This window comes from Leiobunum rupestre, chromosome 7, assembly GCF_980474605.1.
Source record: "Leiobunum rupestre chromosome 7, qqLeiRupe1.1.hap1, whole genome shotgun sequence".
In the NCBI taxonomy this organism is placed as follows: domain Eukaryota; kingdom Metazoa; phylum Arthropoda; class Arachnida; order Opiliones; family Sclerosomatidae; genus Leiobunum; species Leiobunum rupestre.
The window spans coordinates 55266464-55281918 of record NC_143390.1 but is presented as its reverse complement, the minus strand read 5'-3'; the positions used below and the strand labels follow the sequence as shown (position 1 = coordinate 55281918).

Sequence of the window (15455 nt, the reverse complement as noted above, 5' to 3'; positions counted from 1 at the left end):
TTGGTTTGCCTAAATTGCGAATGGTTCCTGCTATGTCCGGCAGAGGATAAGGGTCTTTAATGGTAACCTTGTTGACCGCCTTAAAGTCAATACACATCCTCCACCCCCCTTCTTTCTTAGGTATTAGGTGTATGTTTGAAGACCAAGGGCTACGAGAAGGTTGAATAAGCCCTTCTCTTAGTAATTTATCTACATGCTCTTTAATGATCTTTTTCTGAGCGGGCGAAAACTTTTTATAGTAAGCCTGTACAGGTTTGGCATCCCCGGTGTCTATAATATGTGAGCCTACTGTAGTTCTACCATTATTCCCAGATATAAGCTTTGGAAATTTCCCTAGGAGACCAGATAGTTGCTGCTGTTGGATAGCGGATATAGTCCCAGTGTCAATAGCGTTAGCAATAATTTGTTTGACATCTAGCTTTTCACTAGCCGATAAAATTAAAGGAGGAGCTTCGACCATTTGAAATTCTTGGTTGTCAAGCCGTAAGTGTCGGTTCGGATAATCGATAACAGCCTGATGTAATAAGAAAAAGTCATGTCCCAACAGTATAAAGTGGGGACTAGATGGAATGTATGACTAAATTTCAGGCCTTCTACTTTAAAGTGCAAGTCAACTTTGCCTTTTGTAAAGAAATAATGACCATTAGGCATAAAAACACAATCATCCGTAAATGTGGGAGTCTTTTCAGTTCCGACAAGCTTAAAATAAGTTTCTAAAGCTACAAAAGAAGCCTCAGCCCCACCATCTAATCTGGCAAAGTAAACAAAAGAGGGTTGAAGAGATTGGGGAATAGTTAATGGAAGTGCAAAAGACGGTACATGTCCTTTTCCTGCACTACCACATGAAATATGCCTTCTACTAATAGGTGTCTTATAATGAAGGGAATGTCTCTTACGGCAAAAGGAGTTTCCCTTACTCGTCCCTTTGCGTTTCAGTTTTCCGCGAGCTCAGGACAATTAGGCCTAATATGCCCTGGCGTACCACAATGGTGGCACCTCAAGTTCCAATGCCGACTCGGACCAGCTCTCGGGTTTTCCTCTTTTACTGGAATAGGGGGAGGTGGTACGGGCCTATTCATGGGAGCAGTTGGGGCAGCCAATTTTACCCTTCTTTCGACCCGTTCAGCGACCCTCAATAAGTCAGCTATGGTGGTAAAATCTCGCGTTAAATGAACACTGAGAGAAGACCTCATGTTCTCTACTAAGAAATGTACTAATTTATGTTCAGGAATTGGATCCCTTAAAGTTAAATTAAGCCTTTGGAGTTTATGAATATAAGCTACTACCGATTCATTATGAGTTTGCTTAGTTCTTAATATCTCTATTTCAAGTTCTTGTTCATCTACGAGTGGTAAAAAGGTTTCTCGGAACTTTCTCTTAAGCCTGTCTAACCTATCAATATATTGGCACTGGTCTTGCCTATACCAATCGAGGGCTCGGTTACGTAAGCATATCGGTATAATTCGCAGAACTTCTGCGTCAGTTAGATTATGGATGTTTTGATATATGTCTAGGTTAAATATAAATTCCATTACCTCCCGTTTATCCCCAGAGAAAGAAAATGAAGGATTGGGCAAAGCCCGCCTAGCAGGAGGGGTTTGAGCCGAAAGTCCTGGTTGGCCTGCGAGATTGGAAAAATAAGTGTTCATTACTTGAATTAGGTTATCTAATTGATCATTGCGGGTAGGTGTAGGAGTGGTAATGTTTTGTCCTCCAGTAGGTAAAACTTGGGCAGCGTGGGTAGGTTTAGGAATTGAAGTGCCTCCCATTCCCAAGGTATTATGGGTGGCCTCTCTAGATTGTGGACAGGGTATTGGAACAAACTTCGGTGTAGTGGAAGTATAAGAATATGGAGTGGATTGACTATAGCGAGTCCTGATTGCCCCTACCCCAGAGGTCCGACCTCCGGAGGTAGCTAAACCAGTGTCCTCCCGCGTAGGAACCTCTCTGTTCGTAGAAGGATTTGAACGTAATCGGGCATCTCGAGCCCCTAATGATAGAGAAGCGGTAAAAGTTATGTTCAAGGGTTGAGTACAAGTACTCACGGCACCGGTCTCGTTGAATAGTGGGGTAATTCTTGGTGTTGCTCCCTGGAAGGTAACTCCAGAATCGTCCCGTGGGCTTCGTTTCTCTAATCGAGGCCTGCTGAGAGGTGTTTCCGTCTGTTGATAGGTGATATTAGGAGCTGTCCAGATTAGGTTATTCCAGCTGGGGGTGGTCGGTGATCTTTCCCTTTGCTTCCTGGCCTGATCGTCAGTAGTACTCAGATATTGAGGCGTGGCTGAGGGTAAAGTTGTTTTAGGGGACAGTCCCTCCTTTGTTCCTCCCGTAGCGCCAAGTAATGTAGAATCTCGTAGGAGCGGTGGTCGGAAGTAGACCTTTGAAAAGCGAAGGTGGCCGTCTGTACCCGCGTCGTCTGGAGAATCGTCTGGGTCGAATAGAGCCTTGTCGGGTGACGAAGGTTCGGAAGGCGGCCGGGTATCTCGCCATTGGGCCATTGCGGATAAGTTATTAGAAATGATTAATAATAATAATAAAGAAAATAAGTGCTTCATTGACGAGCAATGTTCGCGTTAGTTATTAGTATATATTTACTAAAAATAAACTATATATTTAGTATGTTTCACAATAAAAAATTATTAATCTACAGGCAAGAATGTTAAGCCTAAAAAGCGCATTGACATTCCCTTTCGTGCCCCAGTTCGGGCGCCATTTTTTATTTCTGTAACCGATGTTCAGTCAAGGGAAAACCGAATCGGCTTCGATCGAAATAAAATTACCTTATTTCAATAAATAAAGTCTTTATTTGGGGGCCGAAAAGAATTACAATGAGGAACTAGCTTATCTTAAACTATCAACGGATGCTTATTTCATAGTCAAAATCAGTGACAAAATTAACAATTAACATTACCAAAGAGGAGAGAGCCATTTTAATTGCTGTTGAGATCAGGCTTGTGATAACTAGTGGCAGGGAAAACTACCACGGCAAAAAATAAACCTTACAAAAAAGGAACAGTGCTGCCATGGAACATCTGGCGAGCTACTCCGGCGGGCTGCCGACTGACCGTTGAGTCAAGAAGCCAAAAAAATATACGCCCCCTTGCCGCCTCGGACTAGAGCTTATATAGAGTAGCCCCCCTGGGTGTTAAGGCGGTTCTCGCCTCTCTGGCGCCATCTCTCTGGAGTGGTGATAACTAAAATAATAAATAGTACTGTAGGAATAGGAGTGTCAGGCTATCCTAGTGGCAAAAGCCACTATGCCTAGGGTAAGTTCGGTTTCATACATTAGGGCATCCGTTGCAACCCGACTACTTCACTCTTATCAAAGACAGGGGGAAGAGATAACGTCATGACGACCGGGGACTCCGGCGACTACAACGCCTTCGGGCGGAGAGAGAAAATAATACAAACATACTCTGAGGAGTGACATTAGTTATCTCCGCCCACAGCCGCTTCACCTCCGGAGTCTCGGTTCGTCACAACTTTTTTGAACTTAATTAGCTTGGTCTTAAAAATGGTTCACATTAACTTTTTAATGGTATATACCATTAAAAAATTAATGTGAACTATTTATAAAAACCCCTTACTATAGTAAGGGGTTTTACTTTTTTGAATTTGTTAACACACAATTCTAAATACAAATTTCTTTTTCGTACACCAGCAGTGTTAAGTAGCTCTTTCTCTCGTGTGACATACGTTGTCTATGATGAAGAAAAATGTTTTTATATGGATATAGTTTGACTGGCGGGTTTTTAGTACATTCCTTTCCTAAATTGGCTCGGTTGTCTAAAAATATTGATTTATTCAATACTACCTATTCAGTTTTAAATACAGTTACTCCTTCTAACCCTTCCATAAACTGCAACCTTGTACCTCTTCGTGGTAAAAGGGAGTAACAGGTGGAGGGGCAACCCTTCATGCTGGCCAACTAAGGCTCTGCTTCTTCCTTAAGCTAAGGTGTGAAGTATCGTGCTGAGGGCTGAGTGGTACTGGGGAAGCGAGAAAACGGTATCGTGAACGATCCCCTCGGGGAACCAGGCGACACCCCGTTGTATTTTAACCTTCCGCCCGGATAGAGGATTAAGGGTGGTGACCTTCTACTTTCCTCTTTTCTCGTGGGATCTTTTATGAATTCCAATAACAAAAAAACAAACAAAAAACCATCGGGCAAGGGTCTGTCTTTGACAGCACCCTGCTCTAGCCAGGGGAAGGGTGTATCTCAGGACACTACCCTCCCTTCCACAAGTTCAGGTCGTGGGTCTGTCTTGGAAGATACCGAGCCCATGGTGCTAGGGTCTGCCTCCGGTAGTACCCAGCATCAGAAGCCGGAGTCTACTAAAGACAGTACCCCGACGGAGGGAAGCAAGGTAAGTGCTTCAAATGCTCGTACTCGCAAGAGGAACAGGCGTCGTAAGACAAACCTAGAAGGAGGTAGACGACTCTTCAAAGGGTAACTCCTCTTCAAACAAGAGAACAAGGGAGTCGGACCAAGACTCTCCAAGTTCGCAACAACAGGCGGCCAAAAAGTCGAAGCCACTGACCTTCAGCGAAGCTGTGGGTTCGACGCGGATGACCATCATAAAAGAAGGCTTTCCCTCGAACGGCTTAACCGCAGAAATGGGCGCCATCCAGCTTGGAGTTCTGGAGAGGATAGACGGGATACCCTCTGGTAACCCTCTTCCTCAATTCCTGCAATTCCAGCTGAAAGGAGGTGCCCTGGTTTACCTGTGCAAGGATGACTTCACAGGTAAATGGTTAAGTCAGGAGTTCGACCGTAACGGACAGGTTCTCCAGGGAACGAGGCTTTTGGTAACAAAGGCCAGTGACCTGCCGAAACCTTTTAAGGTCGCTCTCCGTACGAGGGACGTCTGGACGAAGCACCCTAAAGTTCTTCTAAGGCGTCTACAAACTTTCAACGGTGCGCTGAACACCAGCTGTTGGAAGGTTCTGGGCAAGTCCGAGGAACCGGCTGCCACCCGTTGGATTTTTCTGATGGATGGTGAGTCGGTCGACGCTATCAAAGCGGCAGGATTTGCTGCACAGACAGGTTTGGACAGGGGTATCTTTAAGATACTCAGTCACCCAAATCAAACCCCAGTCGTAAAAGCTGTAGAGGGTGTGGTTAATCCTACACCTATTAATGAATCCTAGTCTAACGACTCGGTCATTTCAGGACTAGAGGACCTAAAGCCTCTGCTCAGCGATTATTCGGAAGGGGATACGCTGACAGAGGACATCAAAAACCTCAGTGTCTCGGACGGTGAAGGGGTCCAAGACATGGTGGCTCAGTCAGATGGAGCAATAGTGGGGGAGACTGGTGGTGCTAACCCAACCAGCGGGAGTGGTGTGGTGTCCACACCCCCGCACCGGAGGTGACACCGGTCAACCACCAATCTAGGCCTGTCGCCATGAGCATTAAGGTGGTGCAGATAAATCTTCATCACTGCAAGGCAGCCTCCGCTGTACTTTGTCGTAGGCTTGCTAAGGAGCAAATTGATGTTGCTCTTATTCAGGAACCTTGGATTGCCAAGGGTAAAATCCTTGGTCTTAATTGTGCAGGTAATGTCTATTATGACTATAATTCCGTCTCACCTAGAGCTTGTGTATTGGTACGTAAGGAAATTCATGCCCTTCCGCTTTCAATCTCTCTCTCTAGGGACACTGCCGTGGTTAAAATCATTTCCCCTATCGCTGGTGGGAATGATGAACTGACGCTGGCTTCTGCTTACTTTCCTTATGATGATGCTCTGCCCCCACCATCACAGGAGGTAACCAATCTGGTAAACCACTGTGAGAGGTCGGGAAAGAAACTCATTATAGGTTCTGATGCGAACGCTCACCATGTTATCTGGAGCAGCAGTGACTGCAACGATCGTGGTGATAAACTAATGGAATATGTGGTTAGTACAAAACTTCATATTCTTAATAGGAACAATGAACCAACTTTTGTTACTCGTAATAGAAGTGAGGTCATTGATCTCACGCTGTGCACAGAAAATGTCGCAGCTCTAATTAATGACTGGCATGTGTCCAGTGAACCATCATTGTCGGATCACAGACACATCTGCTACAAAGTCAGGATGAATGTGGTTCCGGTTTATACCGAACTTCGCAATCCCAGGCGAACCAATTGGCCTGGTTTTAGGGATGATCTAAATCTTCATCTGAAGGATGATAAGCCTAGGCTGTCATCGGTGCTGGATTTTGATTTGGCTGTTGATCGCATGCAACATGCCATTATCGACTCCTACCACCGCAACTGTTCGGTGAAGTCTGCCAACCAACCAAGGTTAGTTCCTTGGTGGAACCATGAGATTGCCAGACTTCGCAAAGAAACTAGGAGGCTTTTTAAGAAAGCTAAAAGGTCGGGTGATTGGGTTGCCTACAAGCACACCCTCACTGCGTACCATAAGGCCATCCGCGAGGCCAAGAGGGACTCGTGGATGAATTTCTGTGAAAATATCTCTGATATTCCCAGTACGGCAAAGTTAATGAAAATTATGGCCAACGATAAGACTAAACATCTTGACACTATTAAGTTGAAAGATGGTAGCCATTATTCGTCGGGTAAGGAGACTAACTCATATGTTAGATGAACACTTTCCTGACTCCAGAATTACGAACAGTACTTATTCTGACCCCCTTCCCTTTAGGATTGCACGTACCAAAAGGGAGGACTGGGCGGTGGCAAACAAAATTGTCACGCACTCCAGACTTATCTGGGCAATAAAGTCTTTTAAGCCCTATAAGTCTCCGGGGACGGATGGGATGATTTCCATTCTGCTGCAAGAGAGCATTGATATTATCTGCCCGATGTTATTGCCCTTGGATATATTCCTAGCACCTGGAAACTTTCTAGGGTGATTTGTATACCAAAGCCGGGGAAATCTAATTATCTCGAGGCTAAGGCCTTCAGGCCAATCAGTTTGACTTCTTTTTTTCTAAAGATTTTGGAGAAATTGGTAGACAACTATACTAGGGGGGAGGTTATTTCTAATTCTCCTCTCTCAACGGCTCAGTATGCCTACCAAAAAAGTAAATCTACTGAGACTGCCCTTCATGGCATAACTAATTGCATTGAAAGGGCTATCAACTATAAGGAAATAGCATTAGCAGTTTTTCTTGATATAGAGGGCGCTTTCGATAAGGTGTCCAGTGCAGTCATCATGAAGGCTGCAAAGCGCTTTGGCATTAAAGACACGGTGTCTCTGGATCAAAGCTATGCTGACGAATCGTGTGGTGGTATCCTCTCTGCTTGGTGAATCCCTTATGATCACCACTAGCCGTGGTTGCCCGCAGGGTGGTGTTTTATCACCTCTGCTGTGGTGCCTGGTTGTGGATGAGATTTTGGTGAGGCTAAACAGGAATGGGTGTCGCTGCTTCGGCTATGCCGACGATATCGCCATCATCTTTACGGGTAAGTTCCCCAATACTATTAGCGATTTAGTGAGAAGGGCTCTTGCATCAGTAGAAAACTGGTGCAGGGAAGTTGATCTTACGGTTAATCCTAATAAAACGGTTCTTGTTCCTTTTACTCGTAAAAGGTTGCAAAACTCTTTTAACAATATCTCCTTATTCGGGACTATTTTGAGCGAAAGCACGGAGGTGAAGTACCTCGGTGTTATTCTTGACAACAAACTAACATGGAAGCCCCACCTTGACTCTATAGTTAAGAAGGCTAAGATGTTACTTTGGAGAACCAGGAGTGCAGTCAGCAGGTCATGGGGTCTTAGCCCTAAAGTGGTCTTCTGGCTGTACACCATGATCATCAGACCATTGCTCTCTTATGCTGCAGTGGTCTGGTGGCATAGAGTCCAAATTAAGAATGTGCAGAGTGATCTGCGCACCCTTCAAAGGCTGGCTTGTGTCAGCATCACAGGAGCTATGAGAACAGCCCCAAGTGCTTCTCTAGAAATTCTCCTGAACATTCTTCCTCTTCATCTTTTTATAGAAGAAGCTGCTGCCATGGGAGCCTATAGGCTTAACCAGAATGGTTGGTGGAAGGCGAATATTTGTGTTAATAGCCACACCAAGATCTATCGGGACATTTCATGTCAGTTACCTGTCTACCTAATGGGTTCTGATATGATGGCTACGAAGCTGCATTTTAGTAAGTCTTTCAATACTTATTATCCAAGCCGTACGGAGTGGGCCAACCATAGTACCCTCGGGGCCAGAGGAGAAATCGTCTGGTTTACCGATGGGTCTAAGACCCGCTCTGGATCTGGTTCGGGTATGTATTGTCTTACTAGCAATCTCGGCTTCTTTTAAAAGCCTTGGTGTTTATGCTAGCGTTTTTCAGGCGGAAATTGGCGCTATCTGCTTCTGTGTTGACTTTTGTCTCAAAAAGAAGCTTCATGGCAAATTTATTCGGATAATCAGGCAGCCCTCAAGGTGTTCAGCTGTTTGAATCTCCTCTCGGAGCTAGGTACCAACAATAAAGTTCAACTCTATTGGGTTCCTGGCCATCGGGGGTACTATGGTAATGAGAGGGCTGATGTCCTGGCCAAGAAGGGGGCAGAGGCTGGGTTCTTTGGTCCCGAACCTGCCGTTCCTATCCCCTCTGGCATAGTTCGCGGCCTTATCTCTAACTCCATGACGGACCGTCAACTCAAGCTTTGGCTTGAGATGGATGGCCAAAGGCAGGCTAAAGAGTTTATCTCTGGCCTCTCTAGGCAGAGAGCTAAGGAGCTGCTCTCGCTCTCCAAATCTAATATCAGGGTGGTCGTTGGCCTACTTACAGGTCACTGTCTCCTTAACAGACATCTTATCCCGATTGGAATCAGCGATGATCCAATCTGTAGGGCTTGTCAGGTTGAGGAGGAAACCGCCTCTCATGTGCTTTGCAGGTGCGATTACTACGCGGCCCAAAGGTTCAAGCATCTTGGTATGCATCAGCTGGAAACTTCTGATTTCTATAATATACCGGCCAAAAGGATTCTCCGTTTTGTGTCGGATATCGGGCTTTTTAAGTCTTAAGGGTCGGGGTTGCACAATGGACCTCTAGTCGAAGTGCGCGAATGGGTCCTTAGCCCTTCACCCCTTTCAATAATAATAATAATAATAATACTCCTTCTAATGAATGTTTAATGAGTGATTAGTTAATTAGCATCTGATAAAAATTCTGAACCAGTCTTTGAAACGAAACCAACGAAAAAAGCATGCTGTTGAATATTTGTAGGGTTTAAGTTTTGAAATCCAAAATCTAAAAGTTTAGAGTTAGCAAGAATTTTTAGTTGTTTTTGTTCACTGTGATGAGCCTAAAACTCTCCCTAAATAAATTGTTAAGTTGTGCAGGGAAAAGGGCCCAACATATGCTAATAATAATAATAATAATATTATTATTAAGGGATAATTTGAAAACAAAAACTAAAATTAGCTGATGACTATAGATCTGATAAAAATGGTCTAGAAATAAGCAAACCTCAAACAAATACCAATGATTAGGAAAATTATTGGATTTCACGACCAAAACGAGTCTAGGTGGCGTGAACAGCACTAGCTTTTCCAACGTAGCGCCTATGATCTAGCATCTGCTACAGTCAAATTAATAAGTCATAAGAACGTTTTTTCGAAAATAAACTTATCAAAATATAAGCAAACGATAGAAAAAATATATTAGAATGCAAGTATCATTATTTATTAAGTCAAATTTAAGATTGAAGATGAAAAAACTAATAGTCTGCTTTAGCCGCTACCTATCTAGGTTTCAATGGCGAATTAAAGGGGGTGTAGCGATATTTTTTGGTAGCGAAATGGAACGATAGGATTTCATAGGACCATTTCTTAAGTATAGGATCGCTGAGAGCCCTGTACTATAGAAATTACAGTATCCGCAGCCAAAAACTAAGACGCAACTGAAATTTCAACAAAAATTTTGCCAAATAAAGATTGAAAAGTAATATATCTGAGGGGACAAAGAATACTTTTGAGGGTGCGGTGCGCCCAAAGGTCTACAAGGCTTGCCTCCCCCCCACAAGTTTCTAATCCTGGATCTGTCCCTTCTTCGACTCCCCAAAAAAAGATGATATTTTGGGCATCATATCCCTTTCTCTCGAGTTTAAAAAATTAAGCTAAACAAAGGAATTATAACAACCTATAAAAAATGAGTGTATTATTATTATTTAATGATACACAATAAGCTTAGATGTAGTACTGTGCAAAATATCAATTCAAGGACAAAATGTTTAAAATTCTTATATTATTATACTTTATTAAAACCATAAAAATTGTGATGAAATATTTAAGTAAATTCGCGCTTACATTTATATTTACATATAACGTATGTCTCAAAACTTTCAGAATACCTTGGACAATACTATGTTTGGTAACAATATAAACTTTTTAATTTGAATAAAACACCGGAACCATAGGGGGCGACTAGGGCAAGTTTTTACTCTTTAGATGCACCAAAAATGTAACCAAAAATCCAGTTACGTTCAAATAACAAAAGTTTCAGTGGAGATTTCTGTAGGTTGTCCATTAACTTATAGAGTACAAGTAACACAAAAAATATTGTCATTGTTTTTTACAATAATAGAACCTAATTAAATTTGTACTATTTATATCTGTTATTTATGCACAGGTAGCTTTGGACTGATACTAGTGCTAGTATCTGAATTGATACCTGTTTTGTAAACACTAATAATAATTAGTAAGCAGTGGCATACATGTAGAAATATTTAGAAAGTATCTTTTGATGTTTATTATATTGTTGGAAGAATAACTGACATCAGAAATCCATACCCCCCAACTTGGAATATATAACTTACCATATCGTTTATGGCAAGATCCCAGGGATAACTAGGAGTTGCATTAAAGGGAGTATGAACTTCCATATTTATGATGGATCAGCAAATTTCACATTTCTGCCACCAGATTGAAGCTAGTTTTGTTAAACACCATTTTTCCACTTACAAGGAGACGACCCGAGGTGATATTCACAGATTTTGGTCAAAGTCAGGTATAATGTACACCTCCATGTAACTTAAAAAACCTGCAAGGGAAAAGTTGCGACGGGCTTTTGTTTTGCCATGGCAACCGAAAACGTTTTTGACAACATGATTTGGGATTTTTCCATTGAAAATAACATGGGAATCTGAAGGATTTTAAGGGTCCCCCCTGTGAAACCTTTTAAAAAATTAAATTTTTTTTAAATTTCAAAAACATTAAAAAAAAAATTAAAATTGATTATAAAAATAAATTTAATCAAGTTTAAATGCAATTTCGTCAATTGGGGGACCCTTAAAATCCTCCAGATTCCCATATTATTTTCAATGGAAATATTTCCTAATCATGTCAAAAACATTTTCGGTTGCCATGGCAAAACAAAAGCGCGTCGCAAATTTTCCCTTGCAGGTTTTTCATGTTACATGGAGGTGTACATTATACCAGACTTTGAACAAAATCTGTGAATATCACCTCCGGTCGTCTCCTTGTTAGTTCATACTCCCTTTAGGAGACAAAAAACCCGATAACTCACACCCCTTACCGGTCAATTTCAACCAACCAAAAATTGTTTTTATGAACCTAATACTAACTGTTAAAATTAGTATCCAAGGTTTAGTTGGTTACAAGCCATTGAAAGTTTTAATACAAATCCAAACTTTGTAATCTGATAAAAATAAATATTTTCTAACTTGAGACTGCATACTACCAGACTCCCCCGTTAGGCCTAATGCCATACTTTGGCACATCTTAGAGCATACACTATTGCTTCAGGCTGATGGGCATAATAAAAACCTGTTGTTAAGCCTTAGCAGTTGCAATGGCAGCACAAAAAGGCATGGTTGGTTTACTAGATCATTTTAATAAGTTATCATATTTTAAATTAATACTTTAAATGACAATTAGTAATTCATGATTGTAAATATGTTACATCAAATATTTTACAAAGCGTGGCTTAAGTATTTAGAGAATAGACTGGGATTGCAGGTCATCATTTCTAAGGGGGTTTGCAGTCAGAGAACTAATGAAATGAGATCACAATTCACATATGATTTATAGCAATAAAGATTTTGACACGATAAGCATTCCAAGTTAGTGTACGGTTTCTTAGAAATATAACATTGTATAAAAAAAATTCATTTGATAGTTACTAGAAAGTTATACTTTTAGTTGCAACCAAATTCTTTGATATAGTAATATGCTTAAGTCACATATTTTCATTACTAAATTTTACAATATATGATATAATCGAATTTGTTGTGGTCATTTACCAGCAACAGATGGAGTATTGAGATGCACTGCTCATATTTAGATTGCATGGTCTAGAAATTTACAATTCTTTAATTGCGTGTGTCTGCTATCATGAGACAATTATAAGATAATAAAGTTTGTTAGGGTAGAATATCAGGTAAAAATTCCCTTTTTTACTTTACAACCTTTCACTAAATAAAAAATATTTTAATAAGATGAATTGTAAATTAAAAGATTTGAATTTGATATTATCCGCACCAGTTCCCTTACCAAAAAAAATGGTCTAGGAAATACTTTAAGTTGGTATTTGGACTTAAAACCAACTTGAAACCTACTTAAAACCAACTTACAAATAATATGTAATTTTCTGGCCACTAATTACCAACTTAAAGAAAAAAGTATTTTCCCATCAACTTAATAACAACTTATTACCCCTTTAACTAGTTTATCCAAATATTCTGCCCACTTGAGCCTACTTAAAACCAACTTAACGTCAACTAAAATGTGTATACCAACTAAAATCCAACTTATTTTTTGGTAAGGGTTGACACAAGCTCAAACTCTGAATAACAATTGGGTAAAACTAAGATTCTTAGGCGTTATGGACTTCATCACTCACCGAATATTAAACAAAAATTTAAAAAGAAAAACCAACATTTATAATTTCTATTCATTTAAATACAAGTAGTATGTGACCATAAAGTTTCAATTTCATTATATGGAAATGTAAATACCATTATTTGCAGAAAAATTTAGATTGCATTGAAAAGAAGTCATACATGTTTTATAGTGTAATTATAAATTTAATTTATCTTGTGGTATTTGCCTTATAAATTATATATAATGTAATTGACATAAGTATGACCCTATATGATTTTGGATAATGATAGTCTGTCCAGAGCGATTATTAAATTTAAAGTTTTGGAAGAAGAAACTTAATTGTCACTTCATACTCCCTTTATCCAAAATTACTGCCAGATTAGTTTGATAGCGATAAATATGAGCAAACACTTGTTTAGGTCTCATATTTAAAACAAAGAATTATCAATTTTAAGTTGGAATTCAAAAATTCATCATTGGCCAATTTCAAATTTACACTTTTGTACGTGAAGAGTTTTAATTTTGAATAATGAACCCTTGGATGGTCTGTAATAAAAGGCTACTGACAGTGCTTTCTTGGGAAACCTTACCTGGAATTTCCTAAGAATAGAAACTCTGAGAGTTGTCAGTCCTCAGCTACATAATTGATGTTTAGGCTCACTAATTAGCAAACAGACTATCATTAAAAAGGTAAACAATATAATTGGCAAATGTATAATTTAAAAAAACACAAAAGTGTGCTTTTTCTTCTACTACGCTACTTGATTAATGAACTATCACAAAATTTATTATATAGTTCATTTAACTGTAACTATACTTATATCATTTAACATAAAACTCCCACTAGTGTTGGGAAATATCCAAAATTTTCACATTGATATCAATATTTTACTCATAAAAAGTTTAAGGCATGTCAAATAATTTTAATTGTTTAATTTATATTGATTTATTCAAACTGCTGTCAAAAAACATTTTGTCTATAAAAATGGAGAACAAAAGTCACATTGGGGTGAAGGGGAAAACACTGGCAGGACCTAATTTAAAGCAAGCTGGTGTACAATGTCAAAGGTATTAGCTTATGTATCACATTGAGTTTGAGCAGCTTCTGCCATCTCACTTGTGTTGCCCTTTAATTATTGATAATATTCGGTATCTAGTTTAGTAATGGAAAAATCCTTATATCACTGAATGCAAATGAACTTAGTTTTAGTCAACATAGTTAATTGTGAGATTGGTAACGAACAAACGGCTCAGAGCATTTCCTAAACTTCACAATGATTTGATATTGTGTTATCGTCTAATTGCCACCATAAAATTTTATTTTAACATTTCACTCTTTTTAATATAACACAATTTTTTATCATAAATAGAGGCTTAAACATACTACACACCTGGTACGCACCAAACTAATAGATTGGCTCTAGAGCAAATCTATTAGCTGTTTGGGTCAGAGAGTGTTAACTTGGTAAATGAGCAAATATTATACATTTATTTAGTATTGAAAAATTTTCATTATTTTTTTCTTTTCATTTTACAGCAGCTAGGTTTACTTATAAAATATTATCAACGTCAAAATTAAGGTTTTCTTGCAAATATTGGTACTGTATATCCATCACTTGTCATAAATATAACCACAACCTTTAAAATAAACTATGGTACACCGCTGATGTAAGTTTTCATATTGCCACTAGTTTTAAATATAACCCAATTGCATTTGTTAACTGCAATTGGTCCTATATTTAGTATTACTGTTGTATAATGGGTATATATATATATATATATATATATATATATATATATATATATATATATATATATATATATAATAGTATAAACCACTATTTACAAAGTACCGGAATTTGAAATTTCACCATCCAATCTTGCATTGACCTGTAAGTTATCCAGGAACAGTGGAAGGTTGGCTTGTGACAACAGCTTGGGTGTTAGGGTCGTTTTGGGTTGAACCTGGCCCTTGCGATGGAGGCCTATGATCAGAAATAAGTCACCTCAGTGTATTTGGAGATTTGTATATTTTAACGTATGCCTGGAACATTTTTAAATATCTTTTAAAAAATCAGGTTCTACTGGTTTTAAAAACAGTTTCCTTTTACATGTTTATATAAATAATACACCACAAGTTTAAACCTGCTGAATTCTATCATTTTAATAAGGTTATATCAATATACCGACAGAAGTATATAACGTCTTTTAGAGAAGCATCCATTTCCCTACACTGATGATGCTATTTGAAACTCATTGATCAAGATATGTTTTGGAATAGAACTGTTATTATGATTTTCTAAAACTACCGAATAGCAAATAACCCTACAACATGCAAATTTTACATTTATATCGTTAGACAGAGTATTACACATTTTAAAATGAGATGCAGTCTTTGCTTATGTGGGTTTTGTGGGAAATTTGTGGCCATTGCATTATGTGTTTCATTTTAGTAGCCTAGATAGATAATTTTCTCATAACTAAGAGATATATTATACACTTCTGGTACTGGGGAATGTGTTGGCAAAAAAAAAAAAGATATCCAATGAAAATACAGTTCATTTGTGTACAATATTTATAAATTGCCATTTGAAGCGTATAAATTCAACATTACTGACATTATTTTAAAAATTTATTAACTTTACCCAACTTTTAAA

The 15455-nt window shown here is 39.1% G+C and overlaps 2 protein-coding genes across 5 annotated transcripts in view; one reads left to right on the top strand and one right to left on the bottom strand.

Moving 5' to 3' along the window:
* Window positions 1-5408: 5408 nt before the first annotated feature.
* On the top strand, window positions 5409-7262 carry LOC149937489 (uncharacterized). The gene is made up of 3 exons (XM_090153791.1): window positions 5409-5955; window positions 6007-6215; window positions 7101-7262. The coding sequence occupies exons 1-3, from the start codon at window positions 5409-5411 to the stop codon at window positions 7260-7262; spliced, it is 918 nt and encodes a 305-aa protein (XP_090009917.1).
* Window positions 7263-14638: 7376 nt separating this feature from the next.
* The window catches only part of CycC (cyclin C), a 48411-nt gene continuing 47594 nt past the window's right edge, over window positions 14639-15455 (bottom strand). For all 4 annotated transcript variants that reach the window (XM_090181650.1, XM_090181647.1, XM_090181649.1 and 1 more), the window contains exon 12: window positions 14639-14783. In XM_090181650.1, coding sequence (XP_090037776.1) covers window positions 14696-14783 — 88 coding nt within the window. In that variant the 3' untranslated portion in view covers window positions 14639-14695. The remainder of the gene's footprint in view (window positions 14784-15455) is intronic.